The sequence below is a fragment of the Haplochromis burtoni genome, unplaced genomic scaffold (assembly GCF_018398535.1).
Source record: "Haplochromis burtoni strain Fernald_Lab_line unplaced genomic scaffold, NCSU_Asbu1 Contig_9, whole genome shotgun sequence".
In the NCBI taxonomy this organism is placed as follows: domain Eukaryota; kingdom Metazoa; phylum Chordata; class Actinopteri; order Cichliformes; family Cichlidae; genus Haplochromis; species Haplochromis burtoni.
The window spans coordinates 5097486-5116854 of record NW_024582370.1 but is presented as its reverse complement, the minus strand read 5'-3'; the positions used below and the strand labels follow the sequence as shown (position 1 = coordinate 5116854).

At 39.2% G+C, this 19369-nt stretch overlaps 1 protein-coding gene across 1 annotated transcript in view; it reads left to right on the top strand.

Annotated features, from left to right (window-relative positions):
• pex14 (peroxisomal biogenesis factor 14) overlaps positions 1-19369 on the top strand; it is a 44055-nt gene that overhangs the window by 7153 nt on the left and 17533 nt on the right. The window contains exons 3-4 of the mRNA XM_005914979.3: positions 11762-11846; positions 18239-18361. Of these exons, the coding sequence (XP_005915041.1) occupies positions 11762-11846; positions 18239-18361 (208 nt within the window). The remainder of the gene's footprint in view (positions 1-11761; positions 11847-18238; positions 18362-19369) is intronic.

Here is a 19369-nt window from a genome sequence, read left to right as displayed (position 1 = left end):
TTTTTATTTTGTGGCTTCTGCCTTGTGTGCTGAGCCGGACTAGATCCCAATTGCCAGCCCCAGACAATAGCGTTTTCAGTCTTTTGACGAAAGCGACGCAAGGCCTTCAATTCACTCTAAAGTTCCCAGTAAATGAAGAAGCAGCTGTTGCCACTGTATGTCAAAAATAAGCACCTTTTTTTTTGTAGATGGAGTTTAATGTCATAACCGTGGCTCTTGATTTGTTGCTGTAATTTGACCTCGCTCTGACCTTCCTGGCTGGGCCGCAGTGTGACTAGTGACAGATGCAGCCTGGGAATATGGTTTGGATAGTTTTCCAATGCGCAGAGGAATGTTGAAGTTAGCTTTACGCAAAGTTCATTTTGGAGACATATGTAAAGTCTGTGATTAAGCTGAATTCAATAAACTTTAATGAATACTTAGAACTTTATTTGTAGGGTTTTTTGTCTCTGCGAGTATATTAATGTAAACAGCATGGTAACAGAGCTGTAATTTCCTATTCTCCCACAATTTAGTGAACTGTCACAATATGTTTACTTAAGAAATGACAGAAATACGACACCAGTTTAATTACAGCGTAGTCATTTTGCCTCAATATACTTGGGAAAGTGGTCTTATTGAGCTGAGCTTCCTTTATACTCTCTATTCTGCTTTGTAATTACTTCGGCTTGATTTATCATCTTTTCTTTGTGTTTATGGTTGTAAACTGCTCGAGTGAGTAACTTGGTCTGAGAGTGGCTTGTCTCCTTGCAGCGAGGCTGGAAATCTCCTGATGAATCTGAGATGTCTCTGCTGTCAAGACTGCTCACATCGCTCTCAGCCTCCAATGTCACTTTCAAGGCATAATTACACAAGTTGTGTTGATTAGTATGAGAAGCAATTACAGTGGCTTTCCGCTGCAAATGGAGAATGTGATGGCTCTTGATTGACACGAAGCATCCTGGCTTTAATAAGTAAATGACTATGGTAATTCAGGTACTGAGACCCTTTGATTTGTCAGCATCTTTCTCATTTTTGTGATGTCCTCGGATTTTAATGAACATGAATTTGATTGAATCCTCCTTCATTTCCCATGTCCCTGCACCTGTCTGTCTCTCCTATCAGTCCACTAAATGCTCTCAGATGGGAGTCGTATGCTTTCGGAGCCATCCTAAACAGTCCTGCTGCCGATGCTGAATTATCTTTCTTAATAAATTCAGAGCGTTAAAAAAAAGAAAGAAAAAGAAATGGATATCCTGCAATTTTGGCACACTATTAAAAATGCCTTTTAGCATATCGTGCTTTCACAAGTGTAGAAATCAGAGGAAAAATTATTTGTAATTGACACTTTGGGGAACATTTTTTTTCCTCTTTTTATCTTGCTTCCCAGTAAGTTATTAGCTGTTAATTTGTCGGCAAGCTCCCCTACAGCGCTAGATATTTGTTCAAATGCTGGGATCCCCTCAGTGCATTTGTAACTACACTTCTGAAAATGCTGCCCTGTCTAATTATGTAATATAATACTGCCTTTTAGGCAAGTTTCTTTTAATTGAATAATATTAGTGCTAACTAAGGATAAGCTATTGGAACGGCAATATTTAAAAGAGCTGTTTCTACCCTGTATGAAATGCACAGTAGTGCAGTGTAGTACCACGGCAATACAGCAGTCTGTGTGTTTTAGGTATTTGAATAAGAGCCAAACATTTATGCTAAAATTTCATTGGCCTAACCCTCAGTCTCATATTTCTTTCTTTGTAAACCATGGTTGGCCTAATCAAGTAATTCCCTGTTTGTCTTAGTAACCCCCTATAGAGTCATACATGCATACATATAATAAAATAATTTGCTCTTGCACTCCCTATCCCAGCTGTAATTTATATGGATTGAATGAGTGCTGCATTGTGGAAAAGCACGAGTGGACCAAATGCTCGTTTGTCACCTCTAATAAATGTTAGAATGTAAATTATGAACTTATGCTTCAGATGTAAATGCACTTTATTCCAGTCCTTAATGTAAACAGACCACTCCAATACATTAAGGGGTATGGGGGAGGGCAGAGGGATATTAGATTTGGAGTTTTTGACTGTTTTCACAATCAATAATAAGCACAAAAGAGGCTCGATGGGGAACATTATAACATATCTGAAGTCGCCTTCATAAATTATTGCATGAAAGCAGGCTTGTACACCAAAAATGTAAATACATTAATGTTATTAATAATGTAGTGACTAATAGTTCTATCAAGACTGTAATAGCAGTTTAATGGAATATGACAGCAAGAATGTATTACACTTCTTACATTTAGATGGGACCTCACATGACATTTATCAGAGATTTCTGTAACAATTTTTTTGATTATTTTGTTAAGTTAATTGCTTCTTTTTTCCCCCCCGAACGTCTTCTCTGGGAGAGGGGGCAAAAAAACTGGTAATGGATATTAATTAATATGTGTCAGTTTTCAGGGTTTGATTAAAAATAATGAAAGCAAAATGCTAATGGGATTTCAGAGTTTCTCTGTGTGTGGCGCCCTGAGATTGTGGCTTTATCTGAGAAATCTGGAAAAAAAAGATAGTATGCTACTCTGTAGGCTAAAATGAAAGTGACAGAATATAGAAACTAAGATAAAATGGAGCTAAAATGGAGCACTTGAACGAAAATATTACGCTCCAATTAGACTTTAGAGGTGTGGCTTAGAAGTGTAATGCCAGTAAAAACTGTAATGTTTCTGGTTGGAAAATGAAACTGGATCCGTGCACCTGCAGTTAAAGAGATTAAACAGATTTTTTTCTTTTAATAAAAGGGCCAAGTGAATAAATCTGACAAGTTGCTGTGTGTTGGTAAGTTGTTTTTTGTTTTTTGTTTTTTCTTAAACATTTTCTTGCCTCAAAGTCACCAAATATGATTTTATTATTTTCTTTCTTTCTAGAATAGTCAAGGAGCTTGTGTGTGTTTTCATGTTATTTTATTTTAGGCCTCCCTTGTTAACCTTTAAAATTAAGCACTTCATCAGGCACTGGTAATAGGTAGACTCCTTCGCCTTCATCCAGAGTCTTCTTGTTTCTGTCTGTATTTAAAGGTAGAGAGCAACTGTAAACCAGGAGTCAAACAGACATTGACACAGTAGTTAAAAAATAAATAAATAAAATAAATAGCCAATGGCACAACTGACAATTACCCAACACCTGGAGTGGCTCCCCTCCCCAGCATGTGCTTCAAGACTGTCAACTTCTTGTTAATGCAGTGATTAACAGGAAGATCGCATTTGTTTTCCTGTGCAGCTCTCCTGGCAGCAGCACTTTGCTTTCTCTTTGATTAAAATAGTAGATGGATGGATGCATTGTAGCTCTGTCATGAATTTCGAAAGAAAGGGTGACAAGGAGACGTTAGAAATTGAATAAATAGAGGCGAGGCTGAGGCCTTTCCGTCCTTTCCAGATTGTGTTTACTGTGGACTGTGGGATTTTAAGCGAGGTATTGGCGGCATGCAATCCTGTGGAAAGAGTCAGCCAACTCTGACAGTCGCCCAGCGGCCTTCGGTTGTCTCCAAATTTCACTCACTCGCAGATTTTTTTTATTTATTTATTTTTCCTGCCTGTCTCTCCTTGTAGATTTTCTCCATTCTTTTAATGGCACTGCTACCTGTCTGTTCCCCCTCACATCTGTACGTGCTGCATCATGGTTCCAAAAGTGTGTGGAAAGTGGTTTTGGGTATCATGGGGATGAGAAAAGGGGAAGTGAAGGGGCTTCGTCAAACAGCCTGTACTTTTAAAATACAGAGAGTGGCATTGCCGTGCGTTTTCTGTGTCAAGGTCGACAGAAAATGTCAGAACAGGTGTGCGTCTGCTGCTGAGCTGCTTGCCAACTCAGCCCCTTTTGCTGTAACACGCCACCTCGTGTGACATTATAGTGGTTCACTGTGGGTTGTCTCCTCTCTCTCTTTCTTTTGGAGGCGCATGGTAAAACATGTATTTTCCCCTGTCACCGCGTGACTCGATGTTCAGCTAAGATGGGTGTCGACGCCTAAACTTTGACCACTGCCTCTGATTGTCACGTAGTCATAAAGTGTTAAGATGTTGATTTGAGATCAAAAGCAGGAACATAAATCGTATAAATTTATGTGCTGTATGAGAGTCTCTTAAGTTTAGATCACCATGCAGCCATGTTGCAAAACCTGAAAATTCTATGTGCACTTCTCAAAAGAGAAGGATAACGTTTAGGCGGGGCATGTATAAACCAGATGTTACACATTTTATCGCTTTATCACGGTGACTTTTTATAACTCGCTCATCGTGTATCGTTATCTGGTTTACAAAGGTTAAACTAAATTGCTTTTTTTTTTACGAGCTGTCTTTTTTTTCCCCTCAGAGTTAAAAAAGAAATACAAGTGGTACTTCTTCTTCTTCTCTTCTCTGGCCCTGGTGATTGCTGCTTTTTGTTTGTTTGTTTGTTTTGTTCTGTTTTTTTGCTGTCAGCACCCCACTCTTTATGGTTTTCCTACTCTCGAGGTTAAACTCTTAGCGGTGGTTGGATGCCTCTGGAAAAAAAGAGAATTAGCCAACACATTTCTTTGTCACTTAGTGTGATCAGGAGCAGACTCTTGCCGCTGCTCTCTTTCTCCAAAACCAAACGAAGGCCTGCTGGCTTAAGTTTCCTCCCTGGTTCGATGTTTATTTCAGCCTGACTTGTCTGCTACGGTAGATGTGTGGCCCATTGTCTTGGCAAGTGTGTCTAAATGTTTCTGACAGGTCTCAGTGAAAGACAGGCCGCAAGGGTAAACTGCCAACCCCACCCCTCGTATGCCACTTCTGCCAGCCCTGGCCAGTAGATGGCGATGTTCATCTTTCCTGGCTCTGTGCCTTCCTTGGCGCGTCTCCCTTTACACCATCCTTCCCCTCTCCTCTCTGTGGAACTCACTGAGGAAAGAGGGGTCTAACCCTGTATGCAGGGTCATGCCACCAATTCCTGGTCCCCTTTGAAGACCATGAAATTGCTGATCCAAGACACATGATTAGTGCATTCAGCCTATTGACTGGAAAAGGGTTGACACACAATTACAATGTCACTGGAATGTCACAATCTGTCTAGTTGTCTTTCTGAGCATAGGCTCATCCAGTGGCACAGTGTACCCAAGAAGGAATAATTTGATCAATAAAAGGATACCTCTCTCTCTCTGTTGTCACTGGTCTCTCTATTTTAGTTTTATTAGTCAATTTGGCAGGCGAGCAGGACTGCACACAAAACTGATGCCAACTCGCTGCATCTTCGCCGCAGCTCTCGGCTTTATTTGCCTATCGTAGTGCTTCAGTTGTATGCATTGCAGGATGCGTGTGTATGAGTTTGTGTCCATGGGTGGGTGCTTCCTCAGTGAGCAGAGCAGTTTTGGATGAACAGAGGAGGATAGGCTTGTCACTGTAAGTTGCTTGTGACGGAAGCAGCTCTTCTCCTGACACCACAACACAACTTCTGTGGTGTGTCGCTTGGACACAAGCTTCACGTTGTTTGCTGCTGGTGCCGCTTGCATTTTGCCTCAATCAACTAATTGAATGTGAAAGGCCGGCAGGCCCTGATGATGTGAAGGACAACACACAGAGCAGTGGCAGGTTTAAGAAAAGACCCTGTGCTTCTTTATGTTACCGTAGCAAATTGCGTCTCTCATTTCTCTTTACCGAAGAACTGAACTTATATATATGCCATATATAAATATGGCATAATATAAATGTTTGGCCATTTTGTGTTAACCTCAGTGTAGATTTTGTTATGAAATTTGCTATTTTAAAACGTTCCATAAAAACACTACAGAGTGTTTGTGTTTTTATAACAGCCAAACCACTTTCTATTGCTTCCCATTCATCTAAGTTTTCATTGTAAACTCTACTGTTTATTGTTGTTAAACCATACATGAAACTCTTGCTGCTTTTGTTTATTTTGTTTGTTTATCTTTTAGATTTTTCAAAAACATTTTAATGATACATTTTAAATCGGCAAGAAATGATCAGAAAGTTTCTGACAGTTTAGTGTCTTTTATTCTATTTCAAACGTTTTTCTCGTATATTTGACCGGAGTCATTTCTAAACAGAACATTTTTCATACTCGACGCATTTACAGACCACATTATGACCACATTTTCTTTTTGCAACGCTGTGCGTAGATAAAGTTGCGTTGTGAGCATTTTCACGTTTTGAAAACGGTCACTGAAAAGCACACGGAGCTGCTTGTCACACAATGTCATCACTGACTGCGTAAGAAAGAAAAAAGAAAAAGCTTCGAATTACAGGAAAGAGCCACTGCATTAAGGAACAAAGGAGATCGATGGCAGTACATTAAATTTTATGCGAATGAAAAAAAAAAATCAACTAATTAAAATTGATTACTCCTGCTTTGTAAATGTGTTTCTGAATTAAATTATTGTATGAAAACATTTTGACCAATCGAGGAGCTGAGGAAGTATCCATTACTGGATTGCAGCTGAGAAGGGGCTGGAATGTTTTGTGGTAGCTAAGTAGTTTGTTGTGCTTCGCTGCGACTCGCTTCTTGCACCCCCACTGCTAAAGTGCCATGGGTTAATCTCTGATGACCCTAATCTCTGAGAGCAGCTTCAAACTCATGGTTTGGGCCTTTTACCTGAATTAAAAGGAATGTATAGGGCTAGGCAGTATTTTTGCCCAAAGTAAGTGAAAGTGAGGTGTCACTCACAGAGTCGCACGTCTTTAGTCATCAGGGCTCTCGGGGCTCTCGGAGCCCCACTGGGGATGTCCTTATCTAAACAGTCATCTGTCTCACTAGTTTAGCAAGGGCAACCCCAGGCAGCACTCCTGACAGTTGCACATTAAGAAATGTCAGATTCGGCTTTATAGCGTATCTGTCAGGCTAGTTTTGAATTGGCCGAGTGCCACCTGTTTGTCTTCATGTTTAGATCTCGCAAGAATAAACAAAGCGCATGACTTTGTTGTTGCTTCATGTTCCGTTAAAACACGTGGCAGCTTCAGCTACTTTCTTATTCTGCTCGTTCTGCAGAATGAGGATATTTTTTTTACCCTGTACAACCGGCTCTTGAAAGAAGTTCAATTATTTTGCAAGTCAGTAAAAAAAGAAGCCAATAAAACATTTTTCTCTTTTTTGTGGGGGACAATTCTGAACTTAAAGTTTAAAGGAAGTGAAACATTTCCAGCAAATTAAACACAGTTTTGAAAGTTTTACACTTTTCTAAAAATTGCTTGTATTTCGAAAATAACAAGGCAGCTTCCCCCCCCTTTCTTTCTCTTTGACAAGCGTAGCGTTATTCACAATATCATATTAAGTGCGTTTTTACCTTTTTGTCAGTGGCCTTGTCGAATACAGTCTACTACGGCCCTCGGTTTTTCTCACCACTAAACCACTCAACTTTTCCATATTTGTGATGTCAGAACTTTGATAGGGAAATGCTGCTGAGTGGAAAGTTTGTTCTCTATATGCAGTGGTCTTGAAAAAAAAAAAAAAAAAAAAAAGCTCAATTTCCGTCCACCAACCCCCCCTTTTACAAAAATTGCATAATATGCTTTTGATGTCATGATCGTAGCCTTGCCCATGGCTCTGACACTGATACAGCGCATGTTATTTTTAAACCTTTGCATCGCAAATGTCAATGAAGTTTTCCATGACCCTTTTTCATCTGCTGAAATGTTGACTCTGACCTTTAAATTTCAAAAGTTAGGATAATTCAATAAAGATTGACCACATTTCAGAGTGTAACACACAAAACGCCAACCCGGCAACGTGTGAACAGATGCAAAGTAGTTTAGAAATGCCCACGTTTAACCAGTAACCCTTTATCAGATTTTGCTTATGCTGAAGACAAGTTTCGGTAATTGCTTCTCATTTCATTTTGTAACGTTCTAACTTCTTTGAAAAAGCACTGCACATGAAGGGACAAGCAACAATGAGTGAGAAATGAAGGGTTCTTTTTGTACAGTCATTGTTAGAAAGATTCGTCTCCAGTAGGGCCCTTGAAGCTCCTGGAGTGTCTGAACAACTGTGGATGTTAGCTAAATGGCCAGCTCTGCACCTCACTTCCTGATGTCTCTCAGGGTCAGTAATTCCCTATAGCTGTTCCCAAGTGGCCTTGCTTTCTCCACTAAAGGTCACATTAAGGCAAGAAGGTTGTCACAATTAGAAGGGCATTTAAAGCTGCTCTTTTAAAAAGATTAAAAAGCACTGTTGGCCACATCAAGCAGTCAGGCAACTAAAGGAAATACAATAATTGCATTAAAAGTTAATTCCTTTCTGGCAGGGCTCTAATATCAGAAAGGTATTGGGTTAAGTCATTTAAGACAGCTGCCCCTGATAGCAGATCATCCATGAAAGCACCAAATTAATATAGAGCTTCATTTTTCGCCGTCTCTCACTTTCTCCTGCTTTTGGTCCTCCAAACGTGTGTTTGGGGGGGAAATTTGAGACTAGCTTAACACAATTTTTGTTCATGTCTATCAGTCTGTTATTATATCAGGGGCACTTCTCTACAAATGTACAGGCCAGGGCAATTTGGAATGAATTGATTCACACTGAGCCCGAATTCTATACTTGCTAATGATTTCCTTTTAGACCCTCAATTGCACCCCCACCCAGCTTCTAGTTCCATCAAGTCCTGCAAATCTTTTCAATGTTGCAGACAAATTGTGTACATATTTTTGCAGAACAGATAAGGAGCAAAGAGTTGCTCAGTACATGCCAGTCATTTCCTGTTCAAAAATATAAAAAGTTGATGTTGCACTCTCTTTTTTTTTGTCTTCTTCTTTTCTTTTTCTTTTTTTTGAATTGTTTGAAGTGTTTTAGATAAGAATATGTGATACCATGAGACTGTGGATGGAAAATCTTGAGTTTTGGTTTTTGGTTTTTTTAAAACTCTGGTATGGTATCTTTTATCAAAGTGTTCTTGTTTATTCCAAGAATGTTTGCAACCCTAAAACTGCATTTTTACCGTATTGCACAGTAATTACTCGATAAGTAGTGGTTTGCATTGGCCTAAATAATTCAGACTGAAAACACAAATCTTTTCTCTCTTCTCAGATTTCTTTTTAATTACTCGTGGTTAAAATTCTGGTTACTTTAAAACTGAAACTAGCTACAAATACAGAAACCAGCCCAAATGATCAATTGTAAGATATACCACAAACTGGTGTCTGATGATCGAAAGTCTGAATTTCCCAGATGCTCACACCTGCTCTTGAATTCCTGTAAAATATCCATAGGTGGGTCTTACGGTATATTATGGTTAAGTGCCGTTACTAGTTGGGGCAAAAATATACAACTGGTTACATGGATTCCCTCAGGCGTCTATCCATGCAGTTCGAACGTAATTGGATTGCAGCCTCATTTCTCACAATTCAAGGTATTGCAGTTGTAATTTTCAGACAAGTGCAGTGCAAATTCTTGTCCAATTCAAACTCAATAACATTTCTGTAATCTTGTCCGTTCATCAAGTTCACTCTCTTTAAGTGTGTTGGTTAATGTTATCTCTTTCTGTGATTGAGTTTTCACCTCTTTTTCGGCTTTACCTGACACTTTATTGGTTATCTGGTTTGCAAAGATTATCGCTCTTAACATGGAGCACTCTGGTGCATTAGGAGTCGAACCTTTACAAGAGGTATTACAAAGAAGCCTAATTGTTCTTCGCACCAAAAATCATTTACCAGTTTCCTGCAAGGAAGGAAATTCACCTAATTTCTGTTTTAGTTATTTATGCTGTCTACTCAAATGCGCCTTGTACTGTTATCCATCTTACCCCCGCCCTCCTAAAAGCCCCAGTTGTGTGCTACCCAACACTATAACTGGGGTGATCCATAAGTCAATAACAAGACTGAAATCTGTGCAATGTGGTTATAATTGATTGAGATGTCTGGATGGAACTTGTGCAAAGCATCTATGTCATCTGCTAAGAAGTGCATTTTTCCTCTCCCTGAAGATCTACCACAACAGTTTTAACCAAATGGACATTTGCCTCATTAGTTTGCCGCTGAGCTAGCTGCGGTCCTTACTAAGATGTCACACTTACGCCTGTTAACGCTGATACAATTTTCTTGTCAATATTGTGCTACTGAAATTTTAAGCGAATGTAAACAAGGACTGCTCATTCAGCATATTCTTTCCCCGTTAGGTCATTACCTCTCAGCGGGCCTCCTGTATATAACTCTGTTATTTACCGTAATAAATATTGGAGTATTAGATTTTAGTGTGTTTATTATCTCTAGTTTCCGCCATTACCACATGCTGTGTCTTGTGGTAATGGCTCACTGACTTGGACAGTGAGCGCCTTGCAAGCACTAGAGTGATTTTTGTCTTTTTTATCAAAGGGATATTTTCTCTGTGTTTTGACTGTATCTTTTGGCCCAGAACATTAGTTACGGGGTCACCATGCAAATGGTTTAATCTGGTTGTCACAAAGAAGGTTCCGGGTGACTGGCTTTAATAAAGCTCTCAGCATATATAGAGATCCAGGAAATTCCGCACCTCTTGCGTAACCCTTGTGTACATCAAGGTCACCGTGTTGTCCCAGTGAAAATGTAGATTAGTGTGTACATCAGTTGTGGCAGCGATCTCATGAAGTCAAAATGGTGCATTTTAATGAAAGGTTCACTGGGTTGTATAAAGAAGAAATGTTATTATTATTCAGATGTTCATTTTAGGTTTGTTTGTAATCTGCGTTTGATAAGTTTCTTAAAGATGCCTGCGCTATAATTCTCTACTGTACTGTGTGCTTGTGACAGAAATCTCACTTTTTAAACAGCTTCACTGCCACTCCTACCACTTGGACAAGTTTAAACTGCAATTCTTTTGGATTGAAACAGGTTCTTAGTATATGCAATGCATTACCCAAAATGAATTACCACTGGCAGGGCGCTCAATCACTTTGTATCTTTCAACACTAAGAGAAAAGAAGAGTAATCAAAACCTTTCAACCTATTAGAGGGATGACTTTTACAATTGAATCACGGGGACCACAGGTGCGATAATAAGTCATCGAAACCTCCTCTCTAGTGTGTTTCCCCTTTCTCTGTGTTCTTACATATTTATCTATTTTAGGAGGCGCCACTTCATGGCGCCCACTTCAAATTTATGTTTTAATGCCATTTGAGGAAGATTTTTTTTTCCCTCCCTCCAATTCTTGGAAATGCATACTGGGGTGGAAAATTAAGGTGCATCTCGAAGGAAAACATAATAGAATCGATGAACGCAATGCACTTAAAACTACTGGTGTTCTGATGCTATTTAACGTTCTAGTGCATTAACGTTTCAAGTCATTACAACATTCAGGCTGGGTGATTTGATCATGGCAGGTTTTTAACTGGAAGAATTACAGAAGTTTTCAGCCTAGGATTCTCAAGTTATTAGATACAAATGATCACCTCTGCATTAAGTATAGATTTTCTTCCACTCCGCACTTAAGAATGGAAGTTTGTCTTTAAGAGGGTAATAGCAAATTAAGCTCCATACTCCATTTGTCCAGCACTCTTGATGGGCTAATTTTATAACTGCTGATTTGGTCATTCCCCACATTTAGCTGGAAAGTGGTCAGGTGGTCTTTTTCCTCACTGCTGGGTGTGGGGGGAGCGTAAAAGCAACTATCAAATGGAATCCATTTAAGGTTTTTCTTTTTTTCCTGTGGGGTTGGACTGATAATGAACCTTTTTCTTAAAGAAGGTCTAGACTGTTGTTTGTGCTGTGAAAAGCATCAGTTTGCTGCAAAGCTTATCTTCTTCCTCTCATGTTATATCATTACGAGGGATTAAATCACATTTGTCTCTCCCCAGATTACCACTGCTGTACAATTTCTACAGAACCCAAAAGTACATCAGAGTCCCTTGGCCCTCAGAAAAACCTTCTTGAAGAAAAAAGGTGAGAGACTTCTCATTTGCTTGATTTATGCTGAAAGCTGAAAGCTGTGAACAGTATACATAATTTGGGGGAAAATGGCTGTGGTATTACAATCCACAAAATGCGGTTGGCAAAGATACATATGCTATTTTTTGTAAGATCATTCTGTTGGGGTCAAAGGTTGTGGCCATGGATCTTTGCCTTCAGGGGGGCCTAATAGGGGTCGATTTAGCTTCAGAGAGCATGATTCAGGCTCTGTGAATAAATGACACACCAGTCTGGATGCTCCTTTGGGTTCAGGAAAATTAATATTGACAAACTCCCTCTGCATTTTCAATGGAATTATCAATATTGCCTTCCAGCATTTTAACCCTTTTACTTAATTTAACAGTTATCGTAAATTTGAGGCACGGCACGAGGAGGTTTTCTAAGCAGGGGAGGTTGGAATGTTTGCTGGCTCTTCACTTTCTTTGCAATTCATTGAGATATTTCTAACACACAGTAGAATATTGTTTGTGCAATAAAAGTTGCAAAAAGCTTTATTACTCTGAACTCATTTAAGTCAGTTCAATATAATGCAGCAGTAGAGCTGCAGTGTTATGCCATGTATTTATAACAGTCAGCCTATGGCTGAGCTGTAATAGTATGTTCAGTGTGTGTGTGTCTTTTACCTTGGATAAACACTTTGTGGGGAGTGTTTTTATTTAAATTTGCAGTGAGACAGTTCAGTGTGTGGGGACTGTACTTGTACAGCGCTTAGGGACTTTGCATTCAGCCAAACAGTGAAAAGTGAGCCTAAAAGCTCTGTGACTAGGAAAGGTAACCCGAAACCAAATCCATGGTTGCCGGCTGCTACTACACTCATCTCATATGGCTCTCTTGATATCATTTGAAATGTATTTTTTTTGTCTTTTTCTTTCATTATTAACAACTAAGGCATGTTATCAGTCTGCTGTTGGTTAATTGAAATGTAACAAGGCCTCATTATTGTCAAAGGATGCCATGCTGCACCTTATTTTCTTCTTACTTTCAGCCTTGATGCAAACTCCACGGAGCTCCACTATCCAAATCGGTTTGCTCTTACTGCACTTTAAGTCCATGAAATATGTATGATGCTTTAATGCAGATTTATTTTGGAAAATCGGTTCCGCTGTAGATCTAAACAAGAACTCTGGATTTGCATAAGGACATCGATCTTACACAGAGAGAGATGGGAGATATGGGCAATGAAACACTAAGCACAAAGTATGTTTGCACTCTGCAGTATTCTTAGGATAACTCTTGACTTGTACAGTCATACAGTAGTGAACCTGGAAGTTGTTTAAATCCAATACTCAAGCTTTGAGATTTCTCCTGTTTCAGGAAAAAAGCTCTACTGTTACTATCGTGCTTTATTAAATCAGTTGCTTTGTGTTTTTGTGATTTTATTTAAGTACAGTAATTTTTTGTCTTAGAAATCGACGTTGATCATATTACAGGAAATTATGTCAGGAAAAGGCTTTTTTTAAGCTGCGCTTCAAACCCAGATATTGCACCGCAATGCCGCTTAGTAAGGAACTAATCTTAGCTGACTGCTAAAAATAAAAGTAAAGTGTACTTTAAGTGATGAATCACCTGTCAGACCTTTTTCATCAGTATACCACATTTCTTGATTGAAATATTTCTTTGTGGGAATTTAAACAAAATAACTTTATCGTGCCGGTGTTTGTGTTAATTCATAAATTATTGTATGAATTGCACTTCTGGGTTACATTCATAGTAACAAAATAAAATGAAGTATCAGTACAAAGTATCTTTTAGCCTTTGTTCATCTTCTCAGAAGCATCGACATCAATACTGACAAGAATTTGATTTTGAAACTTTCCATTTTCCTCCCATAAAACACGTTGGTAAGCCGAATCAGATTAGTAATCTTGTTCATTGGTGACTGCTTGCTGAGCCACAATAAGCTTTTATACAGGCGGCAGCAGGCCAGTGCTCAGACTTTTGCATGCTCCTGTACCCAGCATATATTGTCCTTTCAACCTTTTGACAAAGAAACTCAATCATCATCCTCCTTCTCCCACAGTCACCACAGCAAATGTGTCAGTCTTAATTTCTAATACAGTTTAATGTCATATTTATGTAAATACTTCTGGATTTTACTCTATATTAACAGCCAGAAATGTCAAAGCACACATAAAATGAAACAATACCATCTCCTGGTAGAGTGGAATTTAAATTGGTTTCCTCTTGCTGCCAGTACTTACGCTGGACAGCTGATGAAGGGGAAAATAGGGCCCACTTTGATTGCATGTTGCAGAATCTTTACACAATAATCTCAGTCGTGCATATTATTTCCCAGCGCATTTGTGCCCTAATCTGCACTGAAGGATGCCTCTCTGGTTACATGTCTGTTTTTTCCAAAGAGAGCCTAATAGTGTGGTTTATTTCAATATTCATTGAAAAATATAATTTTCTGTTTTCCTTCAACTGTCAATTTCAGGGTATGAATTGGCAATTATGCAGTCCAATATTTCAAGCTGCCCTTCTAGAGTCCTTGAAGTTGAATAAGCTGGCTGAAATATTGAAACTTTGTCACTTTGATGTAACATAAATCAAGATTTAAACCCAGAGATGCTTTTTTCCCTGTCTTTTACAGAGGAGTGAGGAAATGAATTGCATTTTAAACTGTCATACCGCAATCTTGAAGCAATTTTGCCTTAGTCGTTGACTGCCAAGATCAAGTAAATTTTATTGTGTTTGAGTGAAATATAATGCGCTAGACTCTCATCTAGTGAATTGTGCCATCTATGTCTTCTTCAATTAACAGATGCAGCAACTAAAGAGCATTGGGCCTCCACTTTGGCACCACCATTTAACCCAGACAATTAGCAGTTACACACATAATTACCAAAAAAAAATCAAATTCTCAGGACAAAGTCAACAACATTTTCCAGTTCTCAGTGTGTCACTTTGACCGTGGGACCTAAGGTGACATCACCCAGCCGCTCCTAGTTTGACAAACCGAAGGTAATTTGTTTTGGAAAGTAAACACAGGGAGTGTACATACTTGCTGCAGTACAGGTAATTTCAGCATGTGAAACGGGTACAGGGCATTCAGAGTTGGAGAGATATAAATGATGGCGTGACTGTTTTTATTTATTTATTTATTTTAATAACGTCTCAGTTGTTATTGAGTTGAATAAATAACCCTAAGAGATTTCACCCTGAGAAGTGGGCCACTGATGGAGGGTCAGGGGAAACAGAGGTAGGCTTTTGGTCTATTACCATACCTGCTATGGAGGTAAGAGTAAGGTTCATCATCCCAGATATTAATAGGATGCTGTTTGTAAGTGGGGTTATGTGACTCACCTCTCGGACAAAAATGACAATGACCAAGGCCTGCATGGAAGGTAAAGGGATTGATGTGGTTATAAATTACTCCACGGCGCCACCTAGCCTAGGCCTTGCCCACTTTGTCATCACTACAAGGCGATAAAGCAGGGAAATGAGAGCAGAGTCCCCTTTTTTAATACATAAATGAATACTCTATGAGAATGGTCATTATTTAGGGGCAATGTTCAAGCTGTTGAACAGAACCAAATGACATGTAGAATCTCCCTCGGCAGTATAGCTTGGGAAACAGTTTGAACCTCTCCTTAATAACCCATTGACCTCCATCTATTTATGACCCCTGGCTTGCATTTTTTTTCCATAATATTCAAAATGTAAGTAATTTTCACTCAAGGGCAACTTCATAGTTCAGGCCTTGGAGGACAGCGAAAAAGGCATTCACCTTTTACCACACAAAATATTTTAGTAAGCAATTCTTATAATTGGCTGTCCAGGCTAGGTCTTGACCCATAAAGTCCAGAAGTGCCAGAATTGGAGAAATAGATTTAATGCTAGCGCCCTGCTGCCTCTTTGCCCTTAAAAAATACCCAGAGAATATGAGCCAGTGAAAATAGAGCTGTAAATAACCTGACGAGCAATGGGTTTTCCTTTAAATAAATACCGATCAGGTTTATGTTGAAAGACAATAGAAAACGTAGCCCAGATATGCAGTTTACAGTATTTATAGCTGTAATATCGAGGTGCCAGCACCGTAATTTCATGCCCCAATGAGAATGGCAAGGTCAAAGCAAATGCTTTGGCAGAGCATCTGCTAATACGGTGACTCATAAACAGGCACTGCGTGTATCAGGTGCACCAAATAATACAGTATAATGAAATACAGAATAGCTTTCCATTATTGTTGTTTTTTATGGTGTCGTCATTAGGTGTAATTTATGTCTTAAAAAATTCATCTCCCCACAGGTCGATCTGAAATGGGGGTCCAGGGGTCATTCCACAGGTTTTGGAACCCATAATAAATTTCACAATCCCTTTTTTGTCTTTTCCTTTTATATGTAAAACTCACTTTCACCTTGTTCCTTTTTCTTTGGGATCTGAGGGCTCTTTTGTTTGCTGTTGTCTTCCCCCACGGCAATAAACAGATCAGAGCCTCAAACACAACTTAGCAAGCTGTAATTTCACAGGAAATCAGCTTTTGGAATTTCCAGGTATTTTATTTTGATGTTGGGTAAAAAACAAAAACCTTTCATTTGCTGCGTAAACAACATCAAAGATGTGAAGAGCTATTAACAGCTGGTCTCAACAGCATCCTAAATGTAGTTTTTTGTTTCCTTTTTAAAGACCTTAAATTTCAAGGTGAAGGGAAATTTCCTTTTTTTTTTTTTTTTTTTTTTTGTCTCTTTTCTTTTGTTTTAATATATCTTGTCTTATTTGGTGAAACTGAGATCATCGCATGTCTCACTCAATAGTCTGTCACCATGTAGTCTGCTGCGGTCAGATGAAACAGGAGTCCAGGGACACATTATTGCTTATTTGACAGTGCAGTCTGACTGCACAAACTCAGCGCATGGCGCTCACCACTTCCTGGCACTCAGGACCTGCTCTGCTACAGGCTGGCCAATATTTGCCTTCAATTATTCAACAATTTTCATGGCCATTCCTTTGAGCATTTAAATAGGTGACTGGAGGGACCTCTCTTGGCATAAGCTTTCTGCTAGATTATCACAGGATTTGTTATTCTTTTGGCCTGCGGGTACATGCTCAAGTGTGAATTCAGATTTGCTTCACAGTTAAACACTTAAACAGGTATTCAAATGGGAGGACTTGTTTCTCTTTTCCTTTTTGTTTGTTTTAAATCACATCTTGTCCGCCTTCAGAACTGAAACTTTCTGCTTTACATTTGACTTCTCATAAAACTTTCAATCCACATGGAGGTTATTGTATGCTGTCTCGTATAGGCCACTCTGGAGGTCGGTAGAAGAACTGTTATATCTCTGTGCAGATACTGTTCTGTTAATGAAAACGTGAAGCAGTCACTTGAAATACTGCATACGAACACTTTCCGTTCTCTCAATATCTCTGAAAAGATGGAGGAAGCATTAGGCAGCGCATGTGAGAAACTAAATCCTGAGGGAATAGTTTAAGTAAAAGACTCTTTTACAAATCTGATTATCTATCATTAAGTAAGTGAAATTACAGAAGGAAGTAATGGCTAAAATCTTGGAGAAGTATAAAATATTCTAATGTAAATTGTGTTGCTTCTTCATTATAAGGTGCTTTTCTCTATCTAAGAACTACAATATGTTCCAGTTTTGTTTTTTTTGTCTTCAGCTTTCTCTTACTTGTTCTGCTATAAATGTGTTGTTTTTTTTTGTTTTTTCCCCAGCATGTTTCATCAGAAGTTATAATTATTTTCTTTGTTTAGAGTAAGATGCTCATTAAAAGATGAGACCCACAGCAATGGCAGCATATGGTGGCTGAAATAAAATCCTTTCTTGCCACAAAAGGAGATGTTCATATTAGATTTTTTTTCCTCCTCCCCTCTGATTCTCCATCGGGGAGCCCTTTGCAATTTAATCATCACTAAAATCATTAAAAAGATCTGAAGATTAAATTATATTGGCATTTGCAAAATTATGTAATACATTTACATTACAATGAAGAAATTAAAATAATGCATTTTCACTGTCTGGGGTGTATGAAATCTCCACATGGGAAATATAACTGGAGAAGTGGACAGACTCTTATTTTCTTTGCCTTTGGTGGCAGTTAATAGGCTAGCAGAGTTTCAGATTTCACTGTGTGAACCTTTCCGCACTCTCTTCCTTTGATGGATGTCCCTGAATCAAAAACTCTCGCTGGAATTTCCGAATTATGAAATGAAAATACATTTTTGAGAAAGAGTCTTTGTGAAATTGAATGAGATTTGACATACTTTCTCTAAATTCTACTTGAAAGATTTGTGGGGGGCTTGGGAAGTATTTAAGCATACATTATGATAGCCAAAGAGCCATTTGGTTTTTCCCATTAAGGGAATATTTTTGCGAATGCCTTATAAGTGTGTGTCTTCATTACAGGCCTGACAGATGAAGAGGTAGAGTTGGCCATCCAGCGTTCTGGCTCCACAGAAGCACTGCCTCTGGTCCCTGCAGGGCCCGCACATCCACTCCATGCAGCTCAGCTCCCTCCTGCACCGCTCAGTGAGTACATATATCATTTTCTCAACTTTTTTAGCACCTGCAAATGCATGCGTTCCCTACAGAAATAGTTTGAGACTTAAAGATTTGAGACTGAACAGAGATCCTTGTGCTTTGCAGATGTGTTGTTAGAGAGCTTCCCTCTTGCTTTTGTTAACCCTGTTTAGTTTGTTTAAATTATCTGTAGCTCCTCATATACCTCGCTCTTTACAAGTATTACGGTTATACGTAGCATACGAGATATATTTCCTGCACTGTGGATTTAGACACAGGAAATATGAGCACAAGCTTATGAAGTCTCTTGCCATTCTGTTTCAAGGGGTTCCTCCTGGCGAGACCCCACACCACAACCTGTATCTTTATTACCTCAGGAGGTTATGAGTGCTGTCCACTGATTTACCAATGCAGAATGAAGTCCGCGTAATGCTTAACCCATATGACAATGATTCCAGATGTATTCCACCCTCATTTATTACCACACTGTCCTTGACTCCCCCAGCATCTCATGTTTTGTAATGAATGTGATGTTGATGGGATGGCCATGTAGTTAGGAAGACTCGCAGCTCTCTGTCCATAGTGGAGGGTTTTATATCAAAACGGCTATAAGGGAACTGCATAATGAGGTGAGAGCGCGGAGTCTTGTATGGGGGGTCATGCCGAAAAGAGGGGGCTACCTCCCTGTGATGTCCTTCTTATGGGGACGGTGCACAGGGACCCGCATCCATCTCTGTCGAAGTAATGGATACTCTGATCTCTATTTCCACACGGTAGAAGGACAGGAAGGCCTCCACTGAACCCAATAAATTTGAGAGGAGATTGGAAAAACGGGGGATGGAGACCACAGTTCCACAGCTTAAGTGACCAAATAAAAAAAAAAAAGGACAAGTAGAAGTGGTATAGAAAAAAGGAGAGATGGGGAAAGAATGAAAGGTCCTAAAAGAGGAGAAAAGAGAAAGTGAAGACCCCTGGTGATGCAGTGAGGCTTGTTCAGGGTCAAACACCTATCCCAAG